The sequence below is a fragment of the Scyliorhinus canicula genome, chromosome 18 (genome assembly GCF_902713615.1).
Source record: "Scyliorhinus canicula chromosome 18, sScyCan1.1, whole genome shotgun sequence".
Taxonomy (NCBI): domain Eukaryota; kingdom Metazoa; phylum Chordata; class Chondrichthyes; order Carcharhiniformes; family Scyliorhinidae; genus Scyliorhinus; species Scyliorhinus canicula.
Window position 1 is genome coordinate 24,493,103 of NC_052163.1, and position 26,524 is coordinate 24,519,626.

General features: G+C 43.8%; 1 protein-coding gene across 1 annotated transcript in view; it reads left to right on the forward strand.

The window, feature by feature from the left end:
* Positions 1-2,139: 2,139 nt before the first annotated feature.
* Positions 2,140-26,524, forward strand: part of nploc4 (NPL4 homolog, ubiquitin recognition factor) — a 97,825-nt gene continuing 73,440 nt past the window's right edge. The window contains exons 1-3 of the mRNA XM_038776743.1: positions 2,140-2,296; positions 17,878-17,958; positions 24,010-24,119. Coding sequence (XP_038632671.1) covers positions 2,282-2,296; positions 17,878-17,958; positions 24,010-24,119 — 206 coding nt within the window. The 5' untranslated portion in view covers positions 2,140-2,281. The remainder of the gene's footprint in view (positions 2,297-17,877; positions 17,959-24,009; positions 24,120-26,524) is intronic.

A 26,524-nucleotide genomic window follows, 5' to 3' on the forward strand; every position in this document is an offset into this window, starting at 1 on the left:
CACCGTTATCGATGAATTCTCCCGCTTCCCTTTTGCTGTCCCCTGCCCGGATATGACCTCGGCCTCCGTGATCAAGGCACTGCACAGCATCTTCACACTGTTTGGTTTCCCCGCTTATATCCACAGCGACCGGGGTACATCGTTCATGAGCGATGAGCTGCGTCGGTATCTGCTCAGCAAGGGCATTGCCTCGAGCAGAACGACGAGCAATAACCCGCGGGGAAACGGGCAAGTGGAGGGAGAACATGACAGTTTGGAAGACTGTCCTTTTAGCCCTACGGTCAAGGAGTCTCCCAATCGCCCGCTGGCAGGAGGTCCTACCCGATGCCCTACATTCCATTAGGTCACTCCTCTGTACAGCCACGAGCGAGACCCCTCACAATCGTTTGTTTGTCTTCCCCAGGAAGTCCACCTCTGGGGTCTTGCTTTCACGTTGGCTGACGACTCCGAGACGAGTCCTACTCCGGAGACACGTGAGGAGCCATAAAACAGATCCAATAGTCGAGAGGGTCCAACTGCTACACGCGAACCCTCAATACCCCTACATCGAGCACCCCAACGGCTGGCAGGACACCGTCTCCCTGCGAGACCTGGCACCCGCTGGCTCTCCCACTGACCCCGCTGGCTCGCCCACCGACCCCCCCCTACCGACACTCCCCTCCCCCCCACCGACTGCCGACCCCGACAGCGCCCCCCCCCCCCTATAGTGCCCCCTGCCCCCCAGCCGGCGCCGGCACTGATCACCCTAGTCACCCCGGATACCCCCCCCCCCCCGCTCCAAGGCAGGCAAAGGCTCAGTCAACCGTGCTTTGCTCCCGGATATACCACCATCGAAACCGACCGTATCCACGGCACCACCACCGGAGCGGAGAAGGTCAGCACCGACGGTCAGACCAGCCACAAGACTGAACTTGTAACTCCACTTCACCCCCGACGGACTATGTGTTTTTTTTTTAAACGGGGTGAATGTGATGAATGGTATCAGTAGCTGCTGTAACTGTACCTTACCTTTAATACATTGGCCCTTTAAGACCGGGCTTGGAACCCTGGGGGACTCCGCCTCTGGCTCCGCCCCCAGGAAACGGTATATAAGATGAGGCTCACTCGGCAGCATGTGGTGAGCATACTTCTCGGCTGCTGTTCAGTTCTCTGATGATTAAAGCCTTTGAATTACCAATCTTCTCTCCTGTGTTGTAATTGAGGGTATCTCAATGTGTATATATATGTTAATTTGTAAATAAATGTTATTTCTTTGTATCCTGAAAACTCGTGCTGGATTCTCCGTGGCCCTCACAGAGATAAATTCCTAAGAGAGAAGAAGGTTGTTATGCTGATAGAATGAAATTAAGTGAGGTGATAGGAAGACTTGTGTGGGGTATAAACACCAGAACAGATCTGTTGGGCTGATCGATCTGTTTCTGTGCAGTAAATTCTATTAATCACACATTGATGGAAGTACATAATCGCTATTAAAAATGTTGCAACAATGTGGGGTATTTATCTTGATTTTCAGTTTCAGTCCCATATTGTCCTTTAATAATAATAATCTTTATTAGTGTCACGAGTAGGTTTACATTAACACTGCAATGAAGTCACTGGAAAAATCCTCTAGTCACCACACTCTGGCACCTGTTCGGGTACACAGAGGGAGAATTCAGAATGTCCAATTCACCTAACAGGCACGTCTTTCGGGACTTGTGGGAGGAAACCGGAGCACCCGGAATAAACCCACACAGACACGGGGAGAATGAACAGACTCTGCACAGACAGTGACCCAAGCCGGGAATCGAACCCAGGTCCCTGGTGCTGTGAAGCAACAGTGCTAACCACTGTGCTGTCCAGATAGGCACAACTTTTTAACCAGACCACATTCCATCTATCAAATGCACAGGACGTTAGCCCATTGGTGGGATGTCCCCATCCTTTTTACTTAATGTAGCACATGCCCATTTCATTAAAGGGGGGGGGGTGTTAAAGATCTGTGGTTACATATTCTGTTTTATAGAATATTTATGGATAGATTGGGAAAATGTAATTAATTTAGGTGCATATGCAGCGTGTGATACCTGGAAGTCAGAGGCTGTGTTTTTTTTCCGCAATGACTGTGCAGTGTCAGTGCTGGGCTGTGGGGGTGGGGGACGGTTTGTGCGGCGGATCTGTTTACTGGGCTCTGGCGCGCAGCGTCGGACAGGTTTGCCGGTGACACGCGGAGGAATTGGAAGGGGAGTTTTCGGTAAAAAGGCGGAGGGGCCGCTCGCGAGGAGGAGAGGAAAGGGTCGACATGGCGGAGAACATCGTGAGTAACCGCTACGGCTCAGCTTCTCACCCCTGACTACCCCCCCCCCCTTCCCCTCGGGCGGACCGTCCCTGCCCCCCACTCTCCCCCGGACAGGGAGCCCGGGGGGGGTTCACTCAGTTCCCCCCCCGGACAGGGAGCGGGGAGCGGGGGTTAACCCAGTCCCCGGTGAGAGCCGAGACAGGCCCGGGCAGGACGGAGCCGCGTCCCCGACTGTTACCGCGTTCAGCGCAATGAGGCAGCAAATTGGGTAAAGATCCCCCCCCAAAAAACAGGCCTCAATCAGGGATCTGTAAGGGGCTGTGTGGGGAAAGTGTGTGGGGGTTCCTTCTGCTGCTTTTAAATATATATAATCACGACAGAACCTTCAACATGGTTTGCAGCAACGTTGGAACAGCTCATGAATGCGTGGACAGCACATTTTGCCTTTCTGTCCAGCTTGAAGCGATCACTCTGGGTTGGTTAAAGTCAGGCTCTCCATGAATTGTTACTGCTCCATTATGTTGACCACCTCTGAACTTCCCGTCCCGGAGAATGCAGCCCTGTCATTGCCCAACTAATCATTTTCCATTTGAATACTGTCAGTAGTTGTTTGTATGAACGAGGCACCAGGTTCTACGTGGACAAACCTGTATTTTCGGCCTCTGCTGAAAACTGGGGAAAATGCAACTTAAGACACTGCTGTAAAGTCAAACTTTGAGCAATAGTGACATTTAACTGCAGGGTTATAGGTCTTAAAGGGTTTTTCTTTAATGCCAGTTTTCACAATTGCTCCTCTAGCCCATTAGAATTTTATAAAAAGTTTAATTTATCATTCAGTAGGATTGCAATTAGAAGCCTCATCTCATTGCTCGGTGACTACTTGTACTGAGTCATGTCGGCTAGGATCCCTGGTCTTTGCTAAGTTAGCCGATCTCGGCCTTCTTGGAAATGAACATGAGGATTGGCTTGAACAAAGGTGCTGGAGTGCTGCTGCCCTCTGTGGATTCATACCCCAGCATGAGTTAGCAACTTTGGGTGGCGAGGGAGTTTAATGTATCTGCACGGTTTGAGGAAGTAAGCCAGAGGAAGAAGAATGCACTGATTATATTAGAACAACCTTCTTTTATTCAAAAGTAAGCTTGTAGCGCCCTGTGCATTTGGAAGGAGGTTGCAAATCTAAAGGTTGTGGGGAAATTACTTTCAATCTGAAGTGCTATGTGCATTGGCATACTGGAAGCCATAACAGTTCAGTAAATCCGTTCACCGTATCCCGGATATGCATAAAGGCAATTATCCAGAGTTTATGTAATGAATTATCTGCACTCCTATTCTAGCCTCTTGAGGTTAGAACACCCATCTGGTGTTGATAGCTCTAACACAGGTAGTCGTGCATTCAAGACCCCAAGTTCTAGACTTCCTTCTTTGAACCTCTGCCTCTTTTTCCTCTTTACAACGCTCCTGCCTCTTTGACAGTGTTTTGTCATCCACCCTTGTATCTCTTAATCAGGGGCAGCACGGTAGCACAGCGGTTAGCACAGGTTGCTTCACAGCTCCAGGGTCACAGGTTCAATTCCTGGTTTGGGTCACTGTTTGCACATTCTCCCTGTGTTTGTGTGGGTTTCCTCCGGGTGCTCCGGTTTCCTCCCACAGTCCAAAAATGTGCAGGTTAGGTGGATTGGCCATGCTAAATTGCCCTTGGTGTCCAAAAAAAGGTTAGGTGGGGTTACGGGGATAGGGTGGAGGTCTGGAGATAGAGTGGAGGTATGGGCTTAGGTAGGGTGCTCTTTCTGAGGCTGGTGTAGACTCGATGGGCTGAACGGCCTCCTTCTGCACTGTAAATTCTGAATAATGTATTTTAGGGTCAATCAAGATTTTCTTTGGGGGCATTTAATTTAAAGGTGCTAGATTAATAAACATTGTCATTTTTGGATTTAGTTGCCAGCTCATTGCAGTTTTTAGGATGGGAATGGTAAATATCAAATAAAGGCAGTTTATTTTTGAATTATCATTAGACTGCACAGTACAAATGGCTGAGTGCAACCTGTTTCTCCAGCTGATAGACTAGTGTGTGTTGTCAGTGTGGCTTAGAAGAAGGGGGGGGGAAATTAATTTTAAAATGTTTGAGTAAAAGGAAGTTAAAAGCATAAGTCAAGATGCTGCAGCTTTGCACTCATGATGTCAAGATCAAGAGTAGTTGTCAGTGGAAGTTGGGGAAATGTCCCAAAGCGCACAAATGGAATCCAGTAGCAGAAAATATGAACCTACTGGAAACACTCAGAGCATCCATGGAGGGAATAAACATGTTAAAGTTTTAGCTGGCGAGTCTTCAACACAGTGCAGACCAGATGGTGTTTTAGGAGTCATGTTTTCGGTTTCGCATATACCCTGATTTTATATTTATGGTTTAAAAAGTCAAAACACTGCGACCTGGGCAGCAGAAAATGGAGTTGCAGTGACTCTGCAATAAAGTTAAGAAGCTGGAAGATGTGGAACACAGGCACTCCAGCACTGCCACTGACAGTGTAATTATGCATGTAGCCAGTTCCTGTGATCAAAGCGGGCATAAAATTAATAATGAAATACTAATAGAAAAATGTGACAAAAACATGACAATAGGAAGTACGATTTTGCAGCTGAGCATTACATGCAACCACCAAGATTTTGAATTCCAGCTGTGGCTCAGTTGGGAGCACTCTATCCTCTGATTCACAAACTTCCAGGTTCAAGCCCCACATCAGGGTTTGAGCACAAACGCCTATGTGACACCCCATTGCAGTCCTGAGGGAGTGCTGCACTGTTTGATGTGGCATCTTTCAGATGAGATGTTAAACTGAGGCCCCATCTGCCTGCTTGAGTGGATGTAAAGGACCCCATGGCACTATTTTGAAGAACAGGCAGGTAATGTCCAGTGTCCTGGCCATGTCAATGTTTATCCCTCAATCAACATCTCACAAAACAGATTAACTGGTTATTTATCACCTTGCTGTTTGTGGGAATTTGCCGTGCACAAATTGGCTGCTGCACTTCCTACGTTACAACAGCGACTGCTTTAAAAAGTACTTAATTCTCTGTAAAATGCTTTATATCTCGAGATTATGAAAAACTGTGCAAATGAAGGTGTCTTCTAAGTTTTATGGTTGGTGCATGTATTAAATAGTCTTTGCTTAGTGGAGATCAGGTAATCTTACTTTTTTTTAAAAAGTCAAATGTACTAACAAGATTTAGGAGTAGGATGTAGAATCCCTCAAGCGTGCTCCATTCTTCAGCAAGATCATAGCTGATAGCAACATCAACTTCAATTTCCTGCCGCATCCCCATACCTCTTGATTCTCATTGGTGCCCAAAACTAGATCCGCCTCTGTATTGAACATGCTGAATAACTTGACGACCAAAGCCCTCCTAGGTACACAATTGCAAAGATTCATCACCCTTCGAGTGATGAAATTCCTCATCTCTGCCTTGAGTGGCTGACCCCTTATTCTGAGACTGTAACCTCATAGTTCTCGACTCTCTAGCCAAGGGAAGTGATCTCTCTGCATCTACCCTGACGAGCCCTCTTTAAAGAAACACAATTTACCTTTCAATCAAATCATCCCTCATTCTGCGAAGTCTCTGAGAGATGGGGCCCATTATATTCTTCCTCTCCTCATAGGATGACCTCATCCCAAGAATCAATCGACTGAACCCTCTCTTAGTATACACATCCTTAGACAAGGAAAACCTTTTTTGAATATTTAGACTGAATATTGACATTATTGGGGAGCTGGTTGTGAAGATTATTGAGCACAGTTAATAATGGAGATGAATTGGCTCTGGCAAAAATATGTTTACAATGAATTTGCCATTGCAGTGCGGACGCATTCAGTCTTAAACTCCTCACAGAAGATGTTGTTCCATTCAGTGTTTCCCGAAAGGTCATATCAAGGAAGTCAATAATAAAGATCAGATGATTAGTGCATAATTAAATTAATTTAAAGAGCCACTAGTTAAGTGAATCATCCTGTTGATTGCAATATCCAGCCCATTCTAATACACTGCTATTTTGTTTTGGGGAATTGGTCAAATTAAAATATAAGCTATCAGCACAAACCCTTTGTTTCTCTAGGTTGGTTAGATGTAATGTACTGAATTTCAGCTGAGGGATGAATGTATGTAACAGACCTTTAAACTAATCTACCTTTATAAAATGGGTGTGTAAAGTAAATATTTCTTGCAACAAAAATCCAGGAAAGATATGGCACAAAATGTTTTGCAAATGTAGAATAACGTAGAGGGGGAGCACAGTGGTTAGTACTGCTGTATCACCGCACCAGAAACCTGAGTTCGCCTCTGACGCCGGGTGACTGCATAGTTTACACATTTTCCCTCGTCTGCGTGGGTTTCCCCTGGGTGCTCCGGTTTCCTTCCACAGTCAAAAGATGTGCAGTTTAGATGGATTGGCCATGCTAAATTGCCCCTTAGGGTGGGGTTACAGGAAAAGGGTGGCAGATTGGGCCTACGTAGAGTGGTCGTTCGGGGGATTGGTGCAGACCTGAAGGGCTGAATGGACTCCTCTTGCACTGTAGGGATTCTACTCTATGAAACTATCTGACATAAAATGTTGATTTGTGTAAGTACACTTGATTGCCAAGCTACTATTTACTAAATATTTAATTAGGTTAATGTTTCATCTATTTGGACCTCTTATGACAAATGTTGACACACTTTTACCTAGTAAGTACCATATTTGTATGCTATGTTGATCAGGCAATTATACTCTTTAATGGAACCATCAAAGCATTTCGAACAAAAGTGCATTTAACTGATGTCACCATAACAGTTGCTATCATGATTAGAAGTTTTAAAATTTGTGCCAATGGGAAGATTGCATCTTTAAAGTCACAGTTGGCAGAGAAGACCAAGTAAAGGCTTCCATCATTTTTCATATATAACATAGAGGAATGGCACTTCATAGAATCACAGTTGTTGAGGCCCAGAGTGAGGCGTTTTGGTCCATCATATCTGTGCTGGCTCTCCAAACAAGCATTGTGACTTATACTGCCTTTCCCCTGCCTTTCCCTATACCCTTGCGCATTCCAGACCCAAAACACTCATTGTGTGAAAAGTTTTTTCTTGCATCACAAATGCAAGCCCACTTGTGAGAATATGAAAAATTATTTGTTTTTTTTGCAAATCACTTAAAATCTGTGCCCTCCCATTCTTGACTCTTTTATGAGTGGGAACAGTTTCTCTCTGTCTACTCTGTTCAGTCTCCCTCATAATTTTGAACATCTCTATCAAATCTCCTCTTAGCCTTCCCTCAAAGGAGAACTCTTCCTACCTCCAATATATCCTCCGAACTGAAGTTTCTCATCCAGGATCCATTCTTGTAAATCTCTTCTCCACTCTCCAATGCATTCGCATCCCTCCTTTAGCGTGGTGCCCAGAACTCTACACAATACTCTAGCTGAGGTCTAACTAGTGTCTTGTATAAATTTGGCATAACCTCTTTGCTCTTGTACTCTATGCCCCTATTAATAAAGCCCAGAATAATATAAGTTTTATCAATTGCTTTCTCCACCTGTCCTGCCACCTTCAATGGTCTATGCACATATACACTCTGCTCCTGCACTCCCTTAAAAATGTTACCCCTTATTTTATATCTTGGCCCCATGTTCTTCCTACCAAAATGCATCACCTTGCACTTCTCTGCATTGAACTTCATCTTCCACCTAAATGCCCACTCCAGCAACTTATCTACATCCTTTTGAAGTTCCTTTTCAGTGTTTACAACCCACAAGCTTTGAAATTGTCCTTTACACACCAAGATCTACTAGTGTGTGTGTATATTATATTTTTATATCAGGAAAAGCAAGGGTCTCAATTCTGATCCCTGGGGAACGCCATTACAAACCTTCCTCCAGCCCAAAAAATATTCATTAACCATTACTTTATTCTTCCAATCATTCAGCCGGTTTTCTATCCACTTTGTTACTGTCCCTTTTGCTCCATGAGTTATAGCTTCTCTCACAAGTTTGTTGTGTGGCACTGCATCAAATGCCTTTTGAAAGTCCATGTACACCACATCAACAGCATTACCCTTATTGACTCTTTCTGTTATTTTCTCAAAATACTCCAAGTTAGTTAGACACAATTTCTCCTTCCCTAATCCATGTGTGCTCTTCCTAATCAACCCACGTTTTTCCATGTGACTGCTAATTCTATCCCGAATAATTATTTCTAGAAGCTTGCACACCACTGATGCGAAACTGACTGATGTGTTATTGTTGGGGCTATTCTTCCAACCTTTTTTGAATAAGGGAGCATTTGCGATTCTTCAGTGCTCAGTCCTTGAGTTGAGGGTAGTCTGGAAGATTATGGCCAGCACCCCTGCATTTTCCATTCTCACTTCTTTTGGTATCCTTTGATGCATCTCATCTGGTTCCGGTGCCATGTCAACTTTCAGTACCTTACAGCCACCCTCCAATTCTGGAACCAACTGCGACAGCAATTTGGCCTGACCAAAATGTCGGACAAGCCTCCCATCTGCAACAACCATAGGTTCACACCAGCACTGACTGACGCCACCTTCAAAAGGTAGAGGCAGGACGGGGGGGACACTGACAGTCAGGGACCTATACATGGACGACAGGATCGCAACACTGGACGAACTGACTGGGAAATTTCGGCTAGCTGGGGGGAACGAGCTACGGTACCTGCAGCTCAAAAACTTCCTACGAAAGGAGACAAGGACGTACCCACAACCACCATGACAGACACTACTGGAAGACCTACTGGACGCAAGTATCCTAGAGAAAGGGAACTGTAGTGACATGTATGACCGACTGGTAGAAAGGGACGACACCGTACTGGACGCAACAAGAATGAAATGGGAGGATGACCTGGGGATTGAGATAGGGTGGGGACTCTGGAGTGAAGCACTGCATAGGGTCAACTCCACCTCCACGTGCGCAAGGCTCAGCCTGACGCAACTAAAAGTGGTACATAGAGCCCACTTAACGAGAAACCATATGAGTAGGTTCTTCCCGGAGGTGGAGGACAGATGTGAATGGTGCCAAAGAGGCCCGGCCAACCACGCCCACATGTTCTGGTCTTGCCCCAGACTTGTGGAGTACTGGACAGCCTTCTTCGAGGCTATGTCCAAAGTGGTGGGGGTGAGGGTGGAGCCATGCCCGATAGTGGCGGTCTTCAGGGTTTCAGACCAGCCAGATCTATTCCTGGGGAGGAGGGCGGACGCCCTTGCCTTTGCCTCCCTGATCACCCGCCGTAGAATCCTGTTTGGCTGGCGGTCAGCAGGACCGCCCAGAGCTGCAGACTGGCTGTCCGACCTCTCGGAATCTCTCCAAATGGAGAAAATCAAATTCGCCATTCGAGGGTCGGACGACGGCTTCCACAGAACGTGGGAGCCATTCATGCAACTGTTCCGGGACCTGTTTGTGGCCAACGTACAAGAGGAAGAATAGTCGGGTGGCCAAGAATCAGGGGAAAATGGACGGGAATCGGGGGAAGGTAGCGGGGGGGGGGGGGGGGGGGGGAGGGCTACGGGTTCGTTATGGGGGTTTGATGGCTAGCTAAGGCCCAAAACCAAACTGTAAATAAATGCCTATAAACATGTGCCTCGGCCATATTGGGGAATGTAAAATATGTAAGCTGGCTAAAGGGGGCGGCCACAGTTGTTATTACGAAGATGCTTACCTGTAAATATACATGTTAATTTTTGCGTGTTTTTTTTTCCTCTCTAATAATTTGTTATTTGTTCAATATAAAATATGAAAGCTCAATAAAAAAGATTTTAAAAAAAACTTTCAGTACCTTCAGTCTAGTCAACAATTTTGAACTATTTTAGGGACAGAGTTTCCTTGTCTGTCGACAATGCCTGGGTAGCATCTACCTCCTTGGTAAAGACGGATGCAAAGGCTTTTGATTGGGTAGAATGGGATTATCTGTGGGAGGTACTGGGATGGTTCGGATTTGGGTGGGGCTTTATTGAATGGGTCAGGTTGCTGTATCAGGCTCCTGTGGCAAGTGTACGGACAAATAGAGCAACATCGGACTATTTTAGACTGCACCTGGAGATGAGTCAGGGATGCCCCCTCGCCCCACTGTTCGCGCTACTATAGAGCAGTTGGCAATTGCTCTGAGAGCTTCAAGGGGCTGGTGGTGGGGGGAGGGGCAGGGCGCGGGCCTGAGCAGAGTCTCGCTCTATACAGACTACCTGCTTCTGTATGTATCAGACCCATTGGAGAGGATGGAAGAAATCATGAGGATTCTAGGGGAATTTGGCCGGTTTTCGGGGTATAAGCTAAATATGGGGAAAAGTGAGATGTTTGTGATCCAGACGAGGGGACAGGAGAGGTGATTGTGGGAGCTGTCGTTTAGATTAGTAGGGGGAAGCTTTAGGTATCTAGGCATTCAAGTGGCGCGGGAATGGGACCGGCTGCATAAGTTAAATCTGGCCCGGCTAGTAGACCAAATGAAGGACGATTTTCGGAGATGGGACGTGCTCCCGTTGTCGTTAGCTGGGAGGGTGAAGATGACGGCCCTCCCGAGATTCCAGTTCGTGTTTCAATGCCTCCCCATCTTTATTCCGCGGTCCTTTTTAAACGGGTCAACAAAGTGATCTGTGGCTTTGTTTGGGCGGGCAAGACCCCGCGGGTAAGGAAGGTAATGCTTGAGCGGAGTCGGGGAAAGGGTGGGCTGGTGCTGCCAAATTTTAGTAACTATTGCTGGGCGACGAATATAGCCATGATCAGGAAGTGCGTGGTGGGGGAGGGGTCGACATGGGAGCATATGGAGGCAGCTTTATGCAAGGGGACCAGTTTGGGGGCGTTGGTAACTGCGCCTCTGCCGTTCCTGCCGGCACGGTACTCCACCAGCCCCATGGTGATGGTGGCCCTGAGAGTCTGGGGGCAATGGAGGAGACATGTGGGAGCAGAGGGAGCATCGGTCTGGTCACCAATCTGTAATAATCACCGGTTTGCCACGGGGAAAAATGGATGGAGGGTGCTGGATATGGCGGAGAGCAGGGATTGAGAGGATGGGGGATATGTTTATCGAGGGGAGCTTTCCGAGCATGAGGGCGCTGAAGGAGAAGTTTGGGTTGGCGAGAAGAAACAAATTTAGGTATCTGCAGGTGCAGGACTTTCTACGTAAACAGGTGTCAACCTTCCCGTTCCTACCGCTAAGGGGGATTCAGGACAGGGTAGTTTCCAGAGGGTGGGTAGGAGAAGGGAGCGTCTCGGGCATTTATAAGGAACTTATGGGGTCAGAGGAGACGCAGACCGAAGAGCTGAAGCGCAAGTGGGAGGAGAGATGGAGGATGGTCTATGGACGGACGTGTTTGAGTAGAGTCAGTATGTCTGCAACATGTGCCAGGTTCAGCCTGATACAATTTAAGGTTGTTCACTGGGCTCACATGACAGTGGCCTGGATGAGCAGATTCTTTGGAGTGGAAGACCGGTGCGCAAAATGTGCGGGCGGACCAGCGAACCATGTCCACATGTTCTGGGCATGTCTGAAGTTTGGGGGATTTTGGCAGGGATTTGCAGATGTCATGTCCACTGTGTTAAAAACAAGGGTGGCACTGAGTCCAGAGGTGTCGATTTTTGGGGTGTCGGAAGACCCAGGAATCCAGGAGGAGAAAGAGGCAGACATTCTGGCCTTTGCTTCCCTGGTAGCCCGGAGACGGATACTATTAGCTTGGAGGGACTCGAAGCCCCCGAAGCCGGAGACCTGGCTATCGGACATGGCTAGTTTTCTCTGTTTGGAGAAAATCAAGTTCGCCCTGAGAGGGCCACTGTTAGGGTTTGCCCAGAGGTGGCAGCCAATCGTCGACTTCTTCGTGGAAAATTAATCGTCAGTAGAAGGGGGGGGGTTAATTTAGCTTAAGAGTAGGGGGTTAATAATGGTGGGACCGTAAGGGAGGGAGACAGCTTTTGCACTATGTTTATAGTTTCATGTACATTGTTTATTGTGTTGTTATAATACCAAAAATACCTCAATAAAATGTTTATTTTTTTTTTAAAAAGATGGATGCAAAGTATTCATTTAATGCCTCAGCCATGCCCCCTGCCTCCATGTGTAAATTCCCTTTTAGGTCCATAATTGTCCCTGCTCCTTTTATGATTTGTATGCCTTTGGAAGACTTTGGGGTTCCCCTTCATGTTGGCTGCCAGTCTCTCTTATTATCTTTCTTTGCTTCTCTAATGTTCTTTTCTACCTGAACCTTCGTTCTCAACTGTATTTTCTACCTTATACCTGTTGTACGCACATTTCTTTTCCTTTTAATATCTGGCTCCTTTTTCATCCAGGGTGCTCTGGATTTGTTTGCCCTGCTGTTCCCTTTTAAGGAAATACACCTTGACTGCGTCCAGACCATTTCTGTTTTGAAGGTAGCCCATTGTTCACCTACAGTTTTTCCTGCCAACCTTGCGTTTCAGTCAAAATTGGCTCAGCTCCATTCTTGCCCCATTGAATTAATGCCCCCCCCCCAAATTAATTTACTTTTTTGACTGCCTTTTCTACCATCATTCTAAACTTTACGATACAATGATCAATTGTTCCCCATTCATACTTGGTCCATTTTGTTGCCAGGAACCAGCAGTTCATCCTTTCTTGTTGGACTCAACATGTACTGCTGTAGAAAATTTTCCTGAACATTCAAGGAACTTTTACTCCTCTCTGCCCCAGTCTATATTTGGGTAATTAAAGTCACCCATTATAACTACTCTAGAATGTTTGCATCTTTCTTTTCCCTGCAGATTTGATCTTCTACATCCTTCTCACTAGTTGGTGGTCTGTAGACTACACTGAGTAATGTAATTGCATCCTTTTTCTTCCTTATCTGCAGCCAAGTTGATTATGTCCTTGAACCTTCTGAGGCATCCTCTTTCTCCAGCACTGCAAGCTCTCCTTAACCAATACCACTACCCCATCTCCTTTCCTATCTTTTCTGAACGCCTTGTACCAGGAATATTTAATGCCAAGTCTCTATTACTGCCACAACAACATATTTCCACAGTGCAATCTGTATCTCTAATTTCCCCAACCTTATTTTCTATACTCTATCCCTTCACATACTTGCACAGTATTCCTGATTTAGATGTTTTCTCCCTTACTCTGACTTCACCTATTAAATTATTATTCCCCATACAAGTGTGTTGTCCCTCTAAATATTTTGTGCATGCTGGTATTCCTCTAACATTTCCTCTTGGTTCCCACACCCCTGCTGAATTAGTTTAAAGCCCTCAGCAGCACTGCCAAAACGTCTGGCACGAATCTCAGTCCCAGCTCTATTTAGGTGCAAACTGTCTGGCTTGTACAGGTGCCATCTCCCCCAGAGCCTGTCCCAGGAATCTTTCCATTTATGCATTTGTGTGCCTTATCCTCCTATTTCTGTACTATAGAATCCCTACAGTGTAGAAAGAGGTCATTCAGCCAGAGAACCTTGCCTACGCCCAATCCCCTGCCTTATCCCCATAACTCCACTTAAACTACACATCCCTGGACACTAAGGGGCAATTTAACATAACCAGTCCACCAATCCTGCACATCTTTGGGATGTGGGAGGAAACCCACACAGACACTGGAGAACGTGCAAATTCCACACAGTCACCCGAGTCTGGAATTGAACCTAGGTCCCTGGTGCTGTGAGGCAGCAGCGCTAACCGCTGTGCCACTCCTTGCATGTGGCTGGTGGTGTAATCTGGCGATTGCTACATTTGAGGTGCTTGCTAATTTTCTACCTAACTCTTCATTGGTACCAATGTGGGCCACAATCTCTGGCTGTTCACCTTCCCCAGAAGAATGTCTTGCAGCCACATTGACATTAATCCTGGTACCAAGGAGGCAACATGCCATCCTGGATTCATGTCTGGCCATAGAAAAGCCTGTCTGTTCCTCTAACTAATGAATCCCCTTTCGCTTTTGCTCTTCCTCCCTCCTTGTACAGCCGAGTCGCTTGTGCCCCAGACCTGGCTCTGACTGCACTCTTCTGAGGAACCAGCAGCCCCCACCAGCTTCCAAAACGGAAAAACTATTTCTGAGCTGGACCCTCAAGGAACTCCTGCTCTACCTGTCTCATTCTCTTGAACTGCTCAGTGGTCACCCATTCCCTCTCTGCCTCCAGGCCTTTACAGTAAGAAGCCTTACAACACCAGGTTAAAGTCCAACAGGTTTGTTTCAAATCACTAGCTTTCGGAGCACTGCTCCTTCCTTCATTCACCTCAGGAAGGAGCAGTGCTCCGAAAGCTAGTGATTTGAAACAAACCTGTTGGACTTTAACCTGGTGTTGTAAGACTTCTTACTGTGCTCACCCCAGTCCAACACCAGCATCTCCACATCCAAGCCCTTAAGCTGTGTTGTTACCACCTCTCTGGATGTGCTACTGTATTATACACTTTGCAGCCGTTGGACTCAACATTGGGTTCAACAACTTCAGGCCATGAACTCTGTCGACCATTTGAATGTCTTGTTCCCCATTAAGAGGCATCTGGATGGGTACATGAATTGGGAGGAAATAGAGGGATATGGAACAAATAAGGGTTTTATTTTTAATAGTTTGGGCATCATGATCGGCAAAGGCCTGGAGGGCTGAAGAGCCAGTTCCTATGCTGTAGGTTTGTTTGTTCTCCCCCCCCCCCCCCCCCAAGGATGTATCTTGTTATCATGTAAGACCTCTTTTTCTGCTATGAACACCTACTCTGAACTAATTACCACTCCCTTTATCCTTTATCTTCTGTTCCATGATAGCTTTGTCATCTAACCTCTCTCTCCCTCCAGTCCACCCCAATCTTCTGTTTTGCTCCATGAACCCCATCACATTTATTCCTCTCTCCACTACTGAGAATTTGAATTTGGACTTGAAATGTTAACTGTTTCTTTCTGCACAGTTGCTGCCAGGCCAGCTGAGTTTTTCCAACATCCACAGTATTCTGCTTTAAATTTATTATTTTTCAGTTGCTTTAGTTTAGACACTTTTTTGGCTTCGTGTCTCAGACCACCACTCCTGCAGGTGAACATGTTTTCAGTATCTCTGTTTGCTCAGCTAGCAAAATACTAAATTAGTAGCATTCCAGAATTTGAATAGGGTATTCTCCACTTGGATTTATCAGTTTTACCGTGTGTCCTTTGCTCTTCTCAAGTCTGGAAGGCAGCAGAATAATACTACACTAGACCATGACTTAAACAAATTCATTAACAGTAAAGGGAAAACAAAACCGTTGAAACATAGTATCAAATTTAGTTATTCAGCATAACTATCTCTCCGATTAAGTAGAAAATTACAAACTTGATTGCTGTGCTCAAGTGTAATCTGTTCTTTCCTGTGGTGGATTTTTGTTTCTTACCATCGATGGAGCAATCTGGCTTGGCCACCTCTCTCTCCAAAGAATTTAGAGGAATGTGAAATAGCTGGAAGGTATCTGGGACCAAAGAAATTTAATTAACTCCGTTGAATTCAAAGAAAAGCTGCTAATTGAACACTGAACAAATCTGAAAAGATGTTTATATTTGAATTGAATGGCTTGGCTCACTCCCTTGGATACCAACCTAACAAAGAAAAACAATTAATGTGTAAAATTGATGACATTTGTATCAAATTAAATTTGGGCTGTTATTCTGAGAGTGAAACTGTTTTTGTGATTCAAGAAGCCAGGGAGTACAATATTAAATATTGGGCTGCTGCATCTTTCTGTTGTAGTTGCTTATCAACCTGTTGAATTGCAAGATTTTGACAGATTGAATTATAGGACAGGAATTATTTTCCTGAGTGTAAGCTTAGTTTTTTCCTAAAACATTCAAACCCAATAATAGAGTGGCTGAATCACTGAATAACAGACTTAAGTTGCAAGAGATAGAACATTGTAATAATTCATTTTTACTTACTACATGGAAACCATTTTAGAGCAGTGCAGACAGACAGCAACCTAACTTGCTACTCTTTCTTTGCTTTCATTCAGGACATGCAGAATTCAATGCATTATTAAACAAAATGTGCTCCCCAGCTGCTGTCTGCCTGTGATCTTTCAACTGTTGGGTAATGGTTAACTAATGACAATTTGGACTGCCATTTTACTTGGATCATCTTGCAACACTGCAATCCAAGTCCCCACTGCATAGTGCATATGCACTTTTAACATGTTTCTGAAAAACATAGTTTTTATTTCATTGTATTTAGCCGCTGCTTGCCATGCACAAAATCACAATATCAGGCATGTTTGTCCTACCAGCACAAAATCACTGTCAGGCATATTTGTCCTACCAGCACAAAATCACAATATCAGGCATGTTTGTCCTACCAGTACAGTTGTGTAACATTTTACAGTCAGTGATGAAGTGATGGCGATTGATTTTCATTATGTTAAAGCTCCCAAATGTACTGTTACTTGTGATTCTTATCAGCACAATATCACTGCGTGATCTGGGTCTCATGTGTGAGAAAGTAAAATGGAAAGAAATATGGTACTGAGAGCAGAATTAAAGAGATCCAAGTAAATAAAGATATATTTTCTTAAAATTCCCAACAATAAATAACCTTGTTTGGCACGCCATTTGAAAATCCCATACACCTGCATGTACCAGCCCTAATATTTTCTGGCATGTTTAATGGATAAGTACAGTAATTTCACACCCTTTGTGGATTTCAGTGAGTTTATCTGTGAGGTAACATAGGACCATAGTCTGTCTGGCTGAGCAGGGCAAATTAACTCACTTCCAGATTTGACGCATAACTTTGAAAATGTGATGACTGGATGATGCTGTCCGATTTGTTCCAGATTAGCTGCGGATGCTGTTAGTCCCATCCTTGCCCTTGATGCAAAATTCGGACTGATTTATTTCTTTTTTCTTGGCTGTGGGGTGCCACGTGGCATTTCTGGACAATTCTCGGTGATGACCAACTCTCGCTGACTGCAGCACAGATCGTTGGCTTAACTTATAGCAGTGGTACCGCAACATTTGAGATCTAATTATGGAGCCATGGTCTCTGAAGGCAAATCCAGTCCCTGGTTACAGATTTTGGTGCCTTAGCCGATGAACGTTTTTGCAGATCTTGTCACTACCTTCTTGATCTTCTTAGTATCATACAGAATTACTTAAGAAGGGGCCCCTCCTTTTATGATCCAGTGTGGACTGACACATTCGCAATTTTGGAAAAGGCTTGAAATTTGAGCTGTTTACCTTGGGAGGAGCCTATTAGTCAAGCATTGTAGCTGCAACATTGCCATGTACTTTTATTTGTTCTTTAAAAGCTTACGCTGCAGACAACCGTCTATTATTAAAAACTGAGTGGAGCTGCATTGTCACAGAATTATGTTGGCTTACATCAGCCCGTGGCAAAACATTGGAATTCAATTCCGGGTACATGGAAGAATTTATTCAGACTTTTAAGAAGCACATTTTATTTATAATATCAGCATTTGACAATTGTAAGAAGGTTTCAAACTCTTGTTATGTCTCTATTTTGGGAATGTTTTTTAATAGGATGGTGCATCATACCCTTTATTCTGCACTTGTGACATGTTAGAATATATCTTTGCAGCTGCAAGAATGGCTGAAATGGATATGAAAAGAATGAAAATATTTATTTAACCTTTTCTTAGATTGTCCGCATCCAGTCACCGCATGGTATGAAACGGATTAATGTGGGGAAACGAGAAACAGGAGCCCAATTTCTGAAAAAGGTAAGTTAGCTAATTTCTACAAGGGGAGTTTGTTTCTGAAAACGTCACTTTAATATATTATATTTTTTCCGTTAAATTTTTTTGACTTGGGTACTTTTGTTAAGGATGCTGGGATCTGAAACAAAAGAGAAAATGCTGGAAAATCTCAGCAAGTCTGGCAGCATCTGTAGGGAGAGAAAAGAGCTAATGTTTCGAGTCCGATGACTCTTTGTCAAGCTTTGTCATCCTTTGACAAAGAGTCATCGGATTCGAAAGTTAGCTCTTTTCTCTCCCTACAGATGCTGTCAGACTTGCTGAGATTTTCCAGCATTTTCTCTTACTTTTGTTAAGTATTAAGTTAAAGAATAAGGTCACTTTCACCAGCCATTTTATTGATAATTGAATTTTCTTTGTAAATTATTGTTCCCTTCTAACACTTACATGATTTTAGGACCCCAATTCCACACACTGTTGTATAACTTGTTGCGCTGATAACTATATATGTAGTATTTTGTATCTAGCATGTCCAACTTACTTGAAGCATCACAGTACAAAGAATTAACAACACAGAAACAAGCCATTCAGTCCAGCTTGTCCATGACAATATTTATGCTCTGCACAGACCTCCTCCCACCTTTCTTCAACTAATGCTATCAATGTACCCTTCTATTCCTTTCTTCATTCATGTATCTTCCCTCAACTGTATCAATGCTGTTCCATCGACTACATAAAAGGTTTGTGACTACCTTCTGTTTATAGTCCCTTGTTCTAATCTCGCCAGCAAGTGGTGAGTCTTTTCTATGCTTTAACCTATATCTTACAGTGCTCTATAAAGTCACCCTCATTTTTCTCTCCTAGAGCGAAGAGCCCCAATCTATTGATTGAAAATATATTTGGTTGAGACACGCAAGATCCTGAGGGGGGCCTTGACTGCATGTATGTGAAAACGATGTTTCCTCTTCTGGGAAATATTAGAACTGGGGGCCACAGTTTAAAAATAAGGGGTCACTCATTTAAGCCAGAGAATTGGAGAATTTTTTTCTGAGGGTCATGAGTCTTTGGAATTCTTCCTCAGATGGTGGTGGAAGCAGAGCCGTTGAATATTTTTAAGGCAGAGATAGATACTTGATAAGCAAGGGGGTGAAAGGTTATCAAAGTAGGTGGGAATATGGAGTTGAAGTTGCAATCAGATCACGGGGATAGGGTGCTCTTTCCAAGGGCTGGTACAGACTCGATGGGCCGAATGGCCTCCTTCTGCACTGTAGATTCTATGACGATTATACTGAATGACAGAGCAGGCTTGAGCAGCCAAGTGGCTTCTAATTCGTAGGCATGTTATGTTCAATTCTTCCTGTTGGTATAACCCTTCAGATCTGATATAATTCGCATAAATCCTCTTTGCACTTTTACTGTGCCTCTGTCTTTTTTATAATATGGGGGCCAGAACCTTGCATAGCACTTGTCAGTACAAGCCCAACGAGACTTTTCTGCTTTTAGATTCTGTCCCTCTGGAAATGAATCCCAATGTATTGTTTGCTTTTTTTAAAGCCTTTATTAATTTGCATTCTTTCTTGTCGTGGTTTATGTATCTGCACTCTCAGATCATTGGGGGAGGTGTTGATGTAGTGGGAATGTCCCTGGATTATAATCCAGAGACCCAGCTGGTCACTTTGGGGACAGGGGTTCAGATCCCCCATGGCAGCTGGTGGAAAGTTCAATTTACAAAGCTGGAATGTAAAACTCTGCTCAGAAATGGTGACTGCAACAAATGTTGAATTGTTATATAAAACAGTCTGGTTCACTAATGTCCTTCAGGAAAGGAAATCTGCCATCCTTACCTGGTCTGGCCTATATGTGACTCCAATCCCACAGCAACGTGGTTGACTCTTAACTGCCCTCTGAAATGGCTAGCGAGCCAGTCAGTTCAAAGGCAACTAGGGCCTTGCTAGCAATGCCCACATCCCACAGTAAAGAAAGAGAAAAGACCCCTTTGTTCCACTACTCCATTTAGACACTTAGCAAGTTGTATGTCCTCACATTTAATGCTTTTTGATATTAATTTGTTAATTACATGCTCATTCTGCAAGCCAATTAATGTCGTCTTGTATTTTCTCTCAATCCTCTTCTGTCTTAACTACATACCCCATTTTGATCATGTCTGCACATTTGAAATTGTACTTCCAACATGCAAATCTGTGGCTGAATTCGCATTAATAACTCACAACTGAGCAAACAGAAAACTAAATGATGAGCGGGTAGCCAGTCTAAGGGGAGGGAGTAAGACATTTGCGCGCAGCTGCCAATCTACAAAATTATTTCAGCAGCAACTTGGCCCAATTGATCTTGGGATGTGTCTGTTAACAGCACTTGGCAATTTGTGGCTTTGAAGGATCAGTCACCCAAAACACAGACCTGACTTAGCAGCAGAGAGCTTTCATGACACCTGTTTGAAAAGGATGATGTCCGAATCTCCTCCCATTATATAGTACATTGTGCATTCCATCATATCCCTTCAATCTAAAGCTGCAAAACAAAAAGAAAAAACTGCAAATGCTGGATACCTGAAATAAAAATAGAAGTTGGAAATGCACACCAAGTCAGTTAACATTGATCACTGAAAAGACAATTAAGATTATGGCAATTTTGAATAAAATATTGTCTTTGTAACTTTTTAAGCCATGCCAAGATTAGTCAGTTTTTACATTTGGCATGGTATCGGTACATGAACTAAATATAATAATAAGTCAGAACTAATCTGCAAGATGATTGGGAAAATGCAACTTCAAAAAATATTCTAATCTTTTATTATTTTGATTCAGATTACAATCAGTAGTCGTTGCATTTTAAGAAATTGTGTTGTAGAATAGCACAGAAATGAATTCCGGATGTGTGTAAAGTTGTGTTAAATATTCTATTCTAATGGAAAATAATGCACGTGACCACTTAGTGTAGATACTGCTAATTTAGTGGCCAGGCTCAGAATTGTGACCAAACCTTTGGAGTCTTGAAGAAATTTTTATTTCCATTTGTAGCAAAACGATAAATGGGCAGCACGGAAGCACAGTGGTTCACACTGTGGCTTCACAGCGCCAGGGCCACAGGGTCGATTCCTGGCTGGGTCACTGTCTGTGCGGAGTCTGCACGTTCTCCCTGTGCCTGCTTTGGTTTCCTCCCATTAGTCCCAAAAGACGTGCTGTTAAGTAATTTGGACATTCTGAATTCTCCCTCTGTGTACCCTAATAGGTGCCGGAATGTGGCGACTAGGGGATTTTCACAGTAACTTCATTGCAGTGTTACTGTAAGCCCACTTGTGACAATAAAGATTCTTATTATATATATAAATATATATATAATTATAATATTATGTAATCTTGCATTAATAATTCTACTACTAATGGCACACAGAGAAAACCTTTCCTCCTCGTGGTTTAGGCTTTGATTTTTTTCAGCGCATCAAAAATAGGACTGCTGGAGAGAAATATTTTATTGCAACACCTACCTTGCTTTATAGACTTCTTAATCCTGCCCCAGTTCGTACTGTTGGTGAAGTGGAAGAAAGAGAGACTAAAATATTTTGCCATTTTTAAAGAAAAATAAAATATAATTACAAGATTCTTCTCTAATCATGTTATCTGTTGATTATCAGAGGGTGTTTGCTATTTTGAGACATTACCTCACTACTTGAAACAAAAATAGAAATTGGAAAAGTATTGAATTCAGTTATTTATTTAATTTTTACAAACTTGCAAAGCAGCCATGAGACAGATTAGTAAGAGAATTAACTTCACAGAATAAGATGTCTTTTGGACATCTGCCTCCCCACACCTTCCCTCATTTCATGGCCCATTCTGTGGAGCTCCAAATTCTTCATCTCAGATTTAGATTTATGGAAAACTAATTATTTGGTATTTCTTATTTTGTTTTTTAAAAAATTCTGCCCTGAGAGTGGGCTGAAAAAGAAGAAAAGCAATGCAAAATAAGGCAATGTCTAATTTGCTTTTGAATGAAAGGGACTTGCCCTATTTGAATTCTGAAGTGCAGATCTCGGGAAGTTGGGGAAGTGAGGAAAGATTTTTTAATTCACTAAATGCGGGCAGCACTGGCAAGACCAACATTTATTGCCAATCTCTAATTTCCCTTGAGAAACTTGCTCAAGGTGAGTTGTTGCCTTGAACCACTGCAGTTTGTGGGATGAAGGCATTTCCACAATGCTGTTAGAAAGGGAGTTCCAGAATTTTGACCCAGCTACAGACTTCGAGGGGAATTTGTAGGTGTGGTGCCTGCTGCCCTTGTTCTTTCTCGTTGTAGAGGTTGCAGGTTAGAAATATTTTGTGGACGGAACTTTGACAAACTGCTGCTGTGCACCTTGGAGACTCTACGCACTGGAGCCACACTCGCCAATAGTGGAGGAAGTGAATGTTTGGAATGCCAGTCAAGTGGCTGCTTTGTCCTGTATGGTGTCAAGTTTCTTGATTGTTGGTTGAGCCAGCAGTTGCCCAGACAAGTGGAATGTATTCCATCATGCTCTTGACTTGTGGCTTGTAGTTGGTGGAAAGGTTTTGGACTATCAAGAGGTGAGCCATTTGTCAGACAATTCTCAGCCCCTGACCACCAAACAGTCCAAGGATGTGCAGGTTATTTGGATGGCCATGCTAAATAACGGTTGGGATGTGGCAGGGGAGTTGGCTTAGGTAGGGTGCTCTTTCAGAGGGTCGGTGCAAAATCGATGGACTGAATGGCCTCCTTCTGCACTGTAGGGATTCTATGACTCAAGGCGTTTATGTAGCTGGTTCAGATAAGTTTCTGGTCAATGATGACTCTCACTGCTGGCTGTTGAGAACTCAATGATGGTAATGTCATTGAATGTCGGTGAGGTGGTTAGACTTTTTCTTTTGGAGGTGGTCATTACATTGCACTTGTATGATGCAAGTGTCCCTGAACCACTTATTGACCTAAGAGTGAATAAATAAAAAGAATCTTTATTATTGTCACAAGTAGGCTTATATTAACACTGCAATGAAGTTAGTGTGAAAAGCCGCTAGTTGCCGCACTTCGGCAACTGTTTGGATTCACTGAGGGACAATTCAGAATGTCCAATTCACCTAACAGCACATCTTTCGGGACTTGTGGGAGGAAACAGGAGCATCGGAGGAAACGCGTGCAGACTCCGCACAGACATTGACCCAAGCCGGGAATCAAACCCGAATCCCTGGCAATGTGAAGCAGCACAATCTGTGGTGTCCTCATTGTGAAGACGGAACTTCATCTCCACTTGGAATGTACTCCGGCTGAAGTAGATTTTTAATCAGTAAGGGGATCAAGGGTTCTGGGGATAAGGCAAGAAAATAGAGTTAAGGACTATCACATCAGATCATTGAATGGCGGAGCAAATGTGATGGGCTGAATGGCCTGCTTCTATGTCTTATGGTCTTGTGTACGTTGGTCATTCCTACCAATACTGATGGTCAAATAGGTTTTCCATTGTCACGGTGTTCTCAGCACAGCTGCAGGCCCAGTCTAGGCAACTACATCCTCTGATTCATCAGCTTTGTGGTGGTGCTACCAAACCACTCTTGGTGATGCACATAGAAGTCCTCCACCCAGAGTACAGACTGCTCTTGTTACACTCTGTTTCTTCAAAATGGTGCTCAACAAAGAGGAGTACTGATTCATCAGCTGAGAGAGACTGATCCACAGGAGATTTTTGTGCCTGTATTTAATCGGATGCCATGAATTTTCTTGGGATCCGTTGTTACTCTTGAGGACTCCCACAGCCACCCCCTCCCGTGGTGTGCACCACTGTGACTGCTCCGTCTCTGGTGGATTTGTCCTGCTATTGGGCGGGAGGTACTCAAAAATGTAGATGGAGGAGTTTGGGACATTGGCTGATTAGTATGATTCAGTGAGTATCACTGTGTTAGCTTGATGATTCTTGTTTCTTGTTTTATTGTCACAGCTCCAGAATGGTAGAGAGTCCACATATGGGTCGGTAGCTGCACATTTAGATCAAACGTGCATGAAGTCCTGAAGTTCTCGCATTCTAATTGTCATTTAATTTGTTTTTCTTTTTAGGTTGCAAAGGAATTTGGCTGTTCTAACAATGGCTTTTCTGTATACCTTAACAGAAATAAAACTGGAGAGATCTCCTCAACGAATAAATCACTCTCTTTGCTTAAGATTAAGTACGTACTGATATTTAACCATTTTTAATAGTAATGAACACCTTCCAGTATCTAGATATTTTGAAACGAAATGAATTGGAAGGGGAGCTTTGAGATGCAAAAAAAAGGGTTCCTGGTGTTGAACATATAAACATGTCAAAGTGGACATGGAAATCCTCTCTGATTATGTTAGTCATTTGAGACTTTGGATTTATTGAAATTTGGCAAGTATTGTGAGAAGGAATAAATTAAGCAAGCATTATACCTGAAGTAGAGTTGGTCATTTTCAACTCGATTGCAGAATTGTGGAATGCAATTTCAAAAACATTTTTAAAGATTATGTAAAAAATTGACTTTTATTTACTCAATTACTATAAACCAATGGCTCTACTTAGAAAATTTTCAATCAAATGATTATGTAGTTGCTGAAAAGGCATGCAGTTTTCTCAATTGAGATTGCTCTAAAAAGCATAGAAGTATGTGAGGTGTATTTTTTTTTTGTTTTCTGCTCTCCTTCCATAATCATAGGGAGACCATTGATCTTTATTGTGTGTCAAGAAATAGGTGCCTGGAGACGGTTTTATTTGTAGGTGGAATAACTGAGGAATGAGTAAGCAGCTGAATGGGATGTTTGTTTTGCTGATGTTGAGCTCTAAGCTTTTACTGTGTCCTACAAGTAGAAAACCATATTGAAAGAATTAGTTGGCTCAAAAGAGAAAAACAGTTCCTCCTCAGTAGTTACAACTGTTCTGAATTTCTGGAAATAATGGTTATTGTTTTTGTGATAACCATTTTCAATCTTTTGAACACGTTATAAGTAACCTCGCCTTTTTAGGTTGGGCCGTGCGTATTTGCATCAACACATTCATATAGCACATAATGAGATGTCCCAAGGTGCTTCACGGAGGCCTTCTAAAACAAACTATGACGGAGCCCAGGAGATGTTAAGACCAATGACTGACCAAAGACTTTAAGGAACATCTTAAAGGAGTAAAGCAAAATAGAGAAGTGTAGGGTGGCAATTTCTGAGCTTGCAGCTGAAGACACAGTTGCCAATGTTGGAACAGTTAAAATCGGAGAGGCCTTGGAGGCCAGCAGATATCTCGGAGAGGTGGGAGGGGCCATCCATGACAGGAATTGAAAACAAGAATGCAAGTTTTGAAATCGTGGTGTTGCTTGGCGAGTAGTGTTGACCACTAAACACAGCAAGGATGGGTGAATGGGATTTGGTGTGAGTTAGGTAACTGGCCTCCAGTTTAGAATGTGGGAGGCCAGTCGGCATGCATAGAGTAAGTCCAGTCTAGAAGTAGCAAGGGCATGAATGAAGACATAAGCAGCAGATGAGTGGAGGCATGGATGGAGTTGGCATGGGTTGAGTTGGCAATGTTACTGAGGAGAAAATAGGCATCTTTGAGATATGTGTATGTGTGGTTGAAAGTTCATCTCCAGGTTAAATATGAGCGTGGAATTAGTTTGATTTGGCCTCAGTCAGTTATCAGGGAAAGGAATGCCATGCGAGCGAGCAGAGTTTGTGGTTGGAACCAAGGACAATGGCTTCAGTTTTCCCAAGGTTTGATTGGAGGAAACCTTTGCTAATCTCGTACTAGATATTGGACAGGTCTGACAATCTAGACAGTAGAGGGATAAAGAGTTGTGGCGAGGGAAAGCTAGGTATTGTCTGCTTACACATGTTTTCAGATGATGTTGCTGCAGGGGAGCATGTAAATTAGGAATAGAGGCGGGACTTAGATTCTTGGGTGTCACCATAGGTAAACTGTGCAGTTAGGTGGAGTTACGGGGATAGGGTGGAGGCGGGAGCTTAAGTAGGGTGCTCTTCCCCAGGGCTGCAGCAGACTCGATGGGCCGAATGGCATTCTTCACTGTAAATTTTATGACTTGCTACATTTAAATAGATAAGAATGGAACCAGTTGACTGGAGACGATGAAGAGACATTAGAGAAGGATGATGTGGCCTACCACGTGGACAGCTGAAGACCAGGTTGAGAAAGACGAGAAGGGATAGTTGGCTGTAGTCCTTTAGGATGTTATGTGACTTTGAGAACTGTTTCAGTACTGTTAGGTGGTCAGTAGTTTAGTGGGAAGGGTGGGATCTTTAGAGAAAGTTCACGGAGAGGACGAGGGAAAATGGGGAAGAAACTAGGGAAAGATGCAAGTTCGGGCTATGACATGAGGAAACCTTAGTGGAGGTCTGGTCCGGTGGAATGGCAGGGACAGGTGATTGGGTTGTCTCAATCTTGGTGACAAATCCATGAGTTCCTCACACTTGTTGGAGGCGAGGGTGGAGGAGATGGGAGAGATGGGTTTAAGATGACAACTTGCAGTACGTAAAAGGAACCAGGGTCATTGCATGTCTGGATGGTCCTGGAATACTGAGCAGTTTTAGCAGACCAGGGTAGAACCTGATA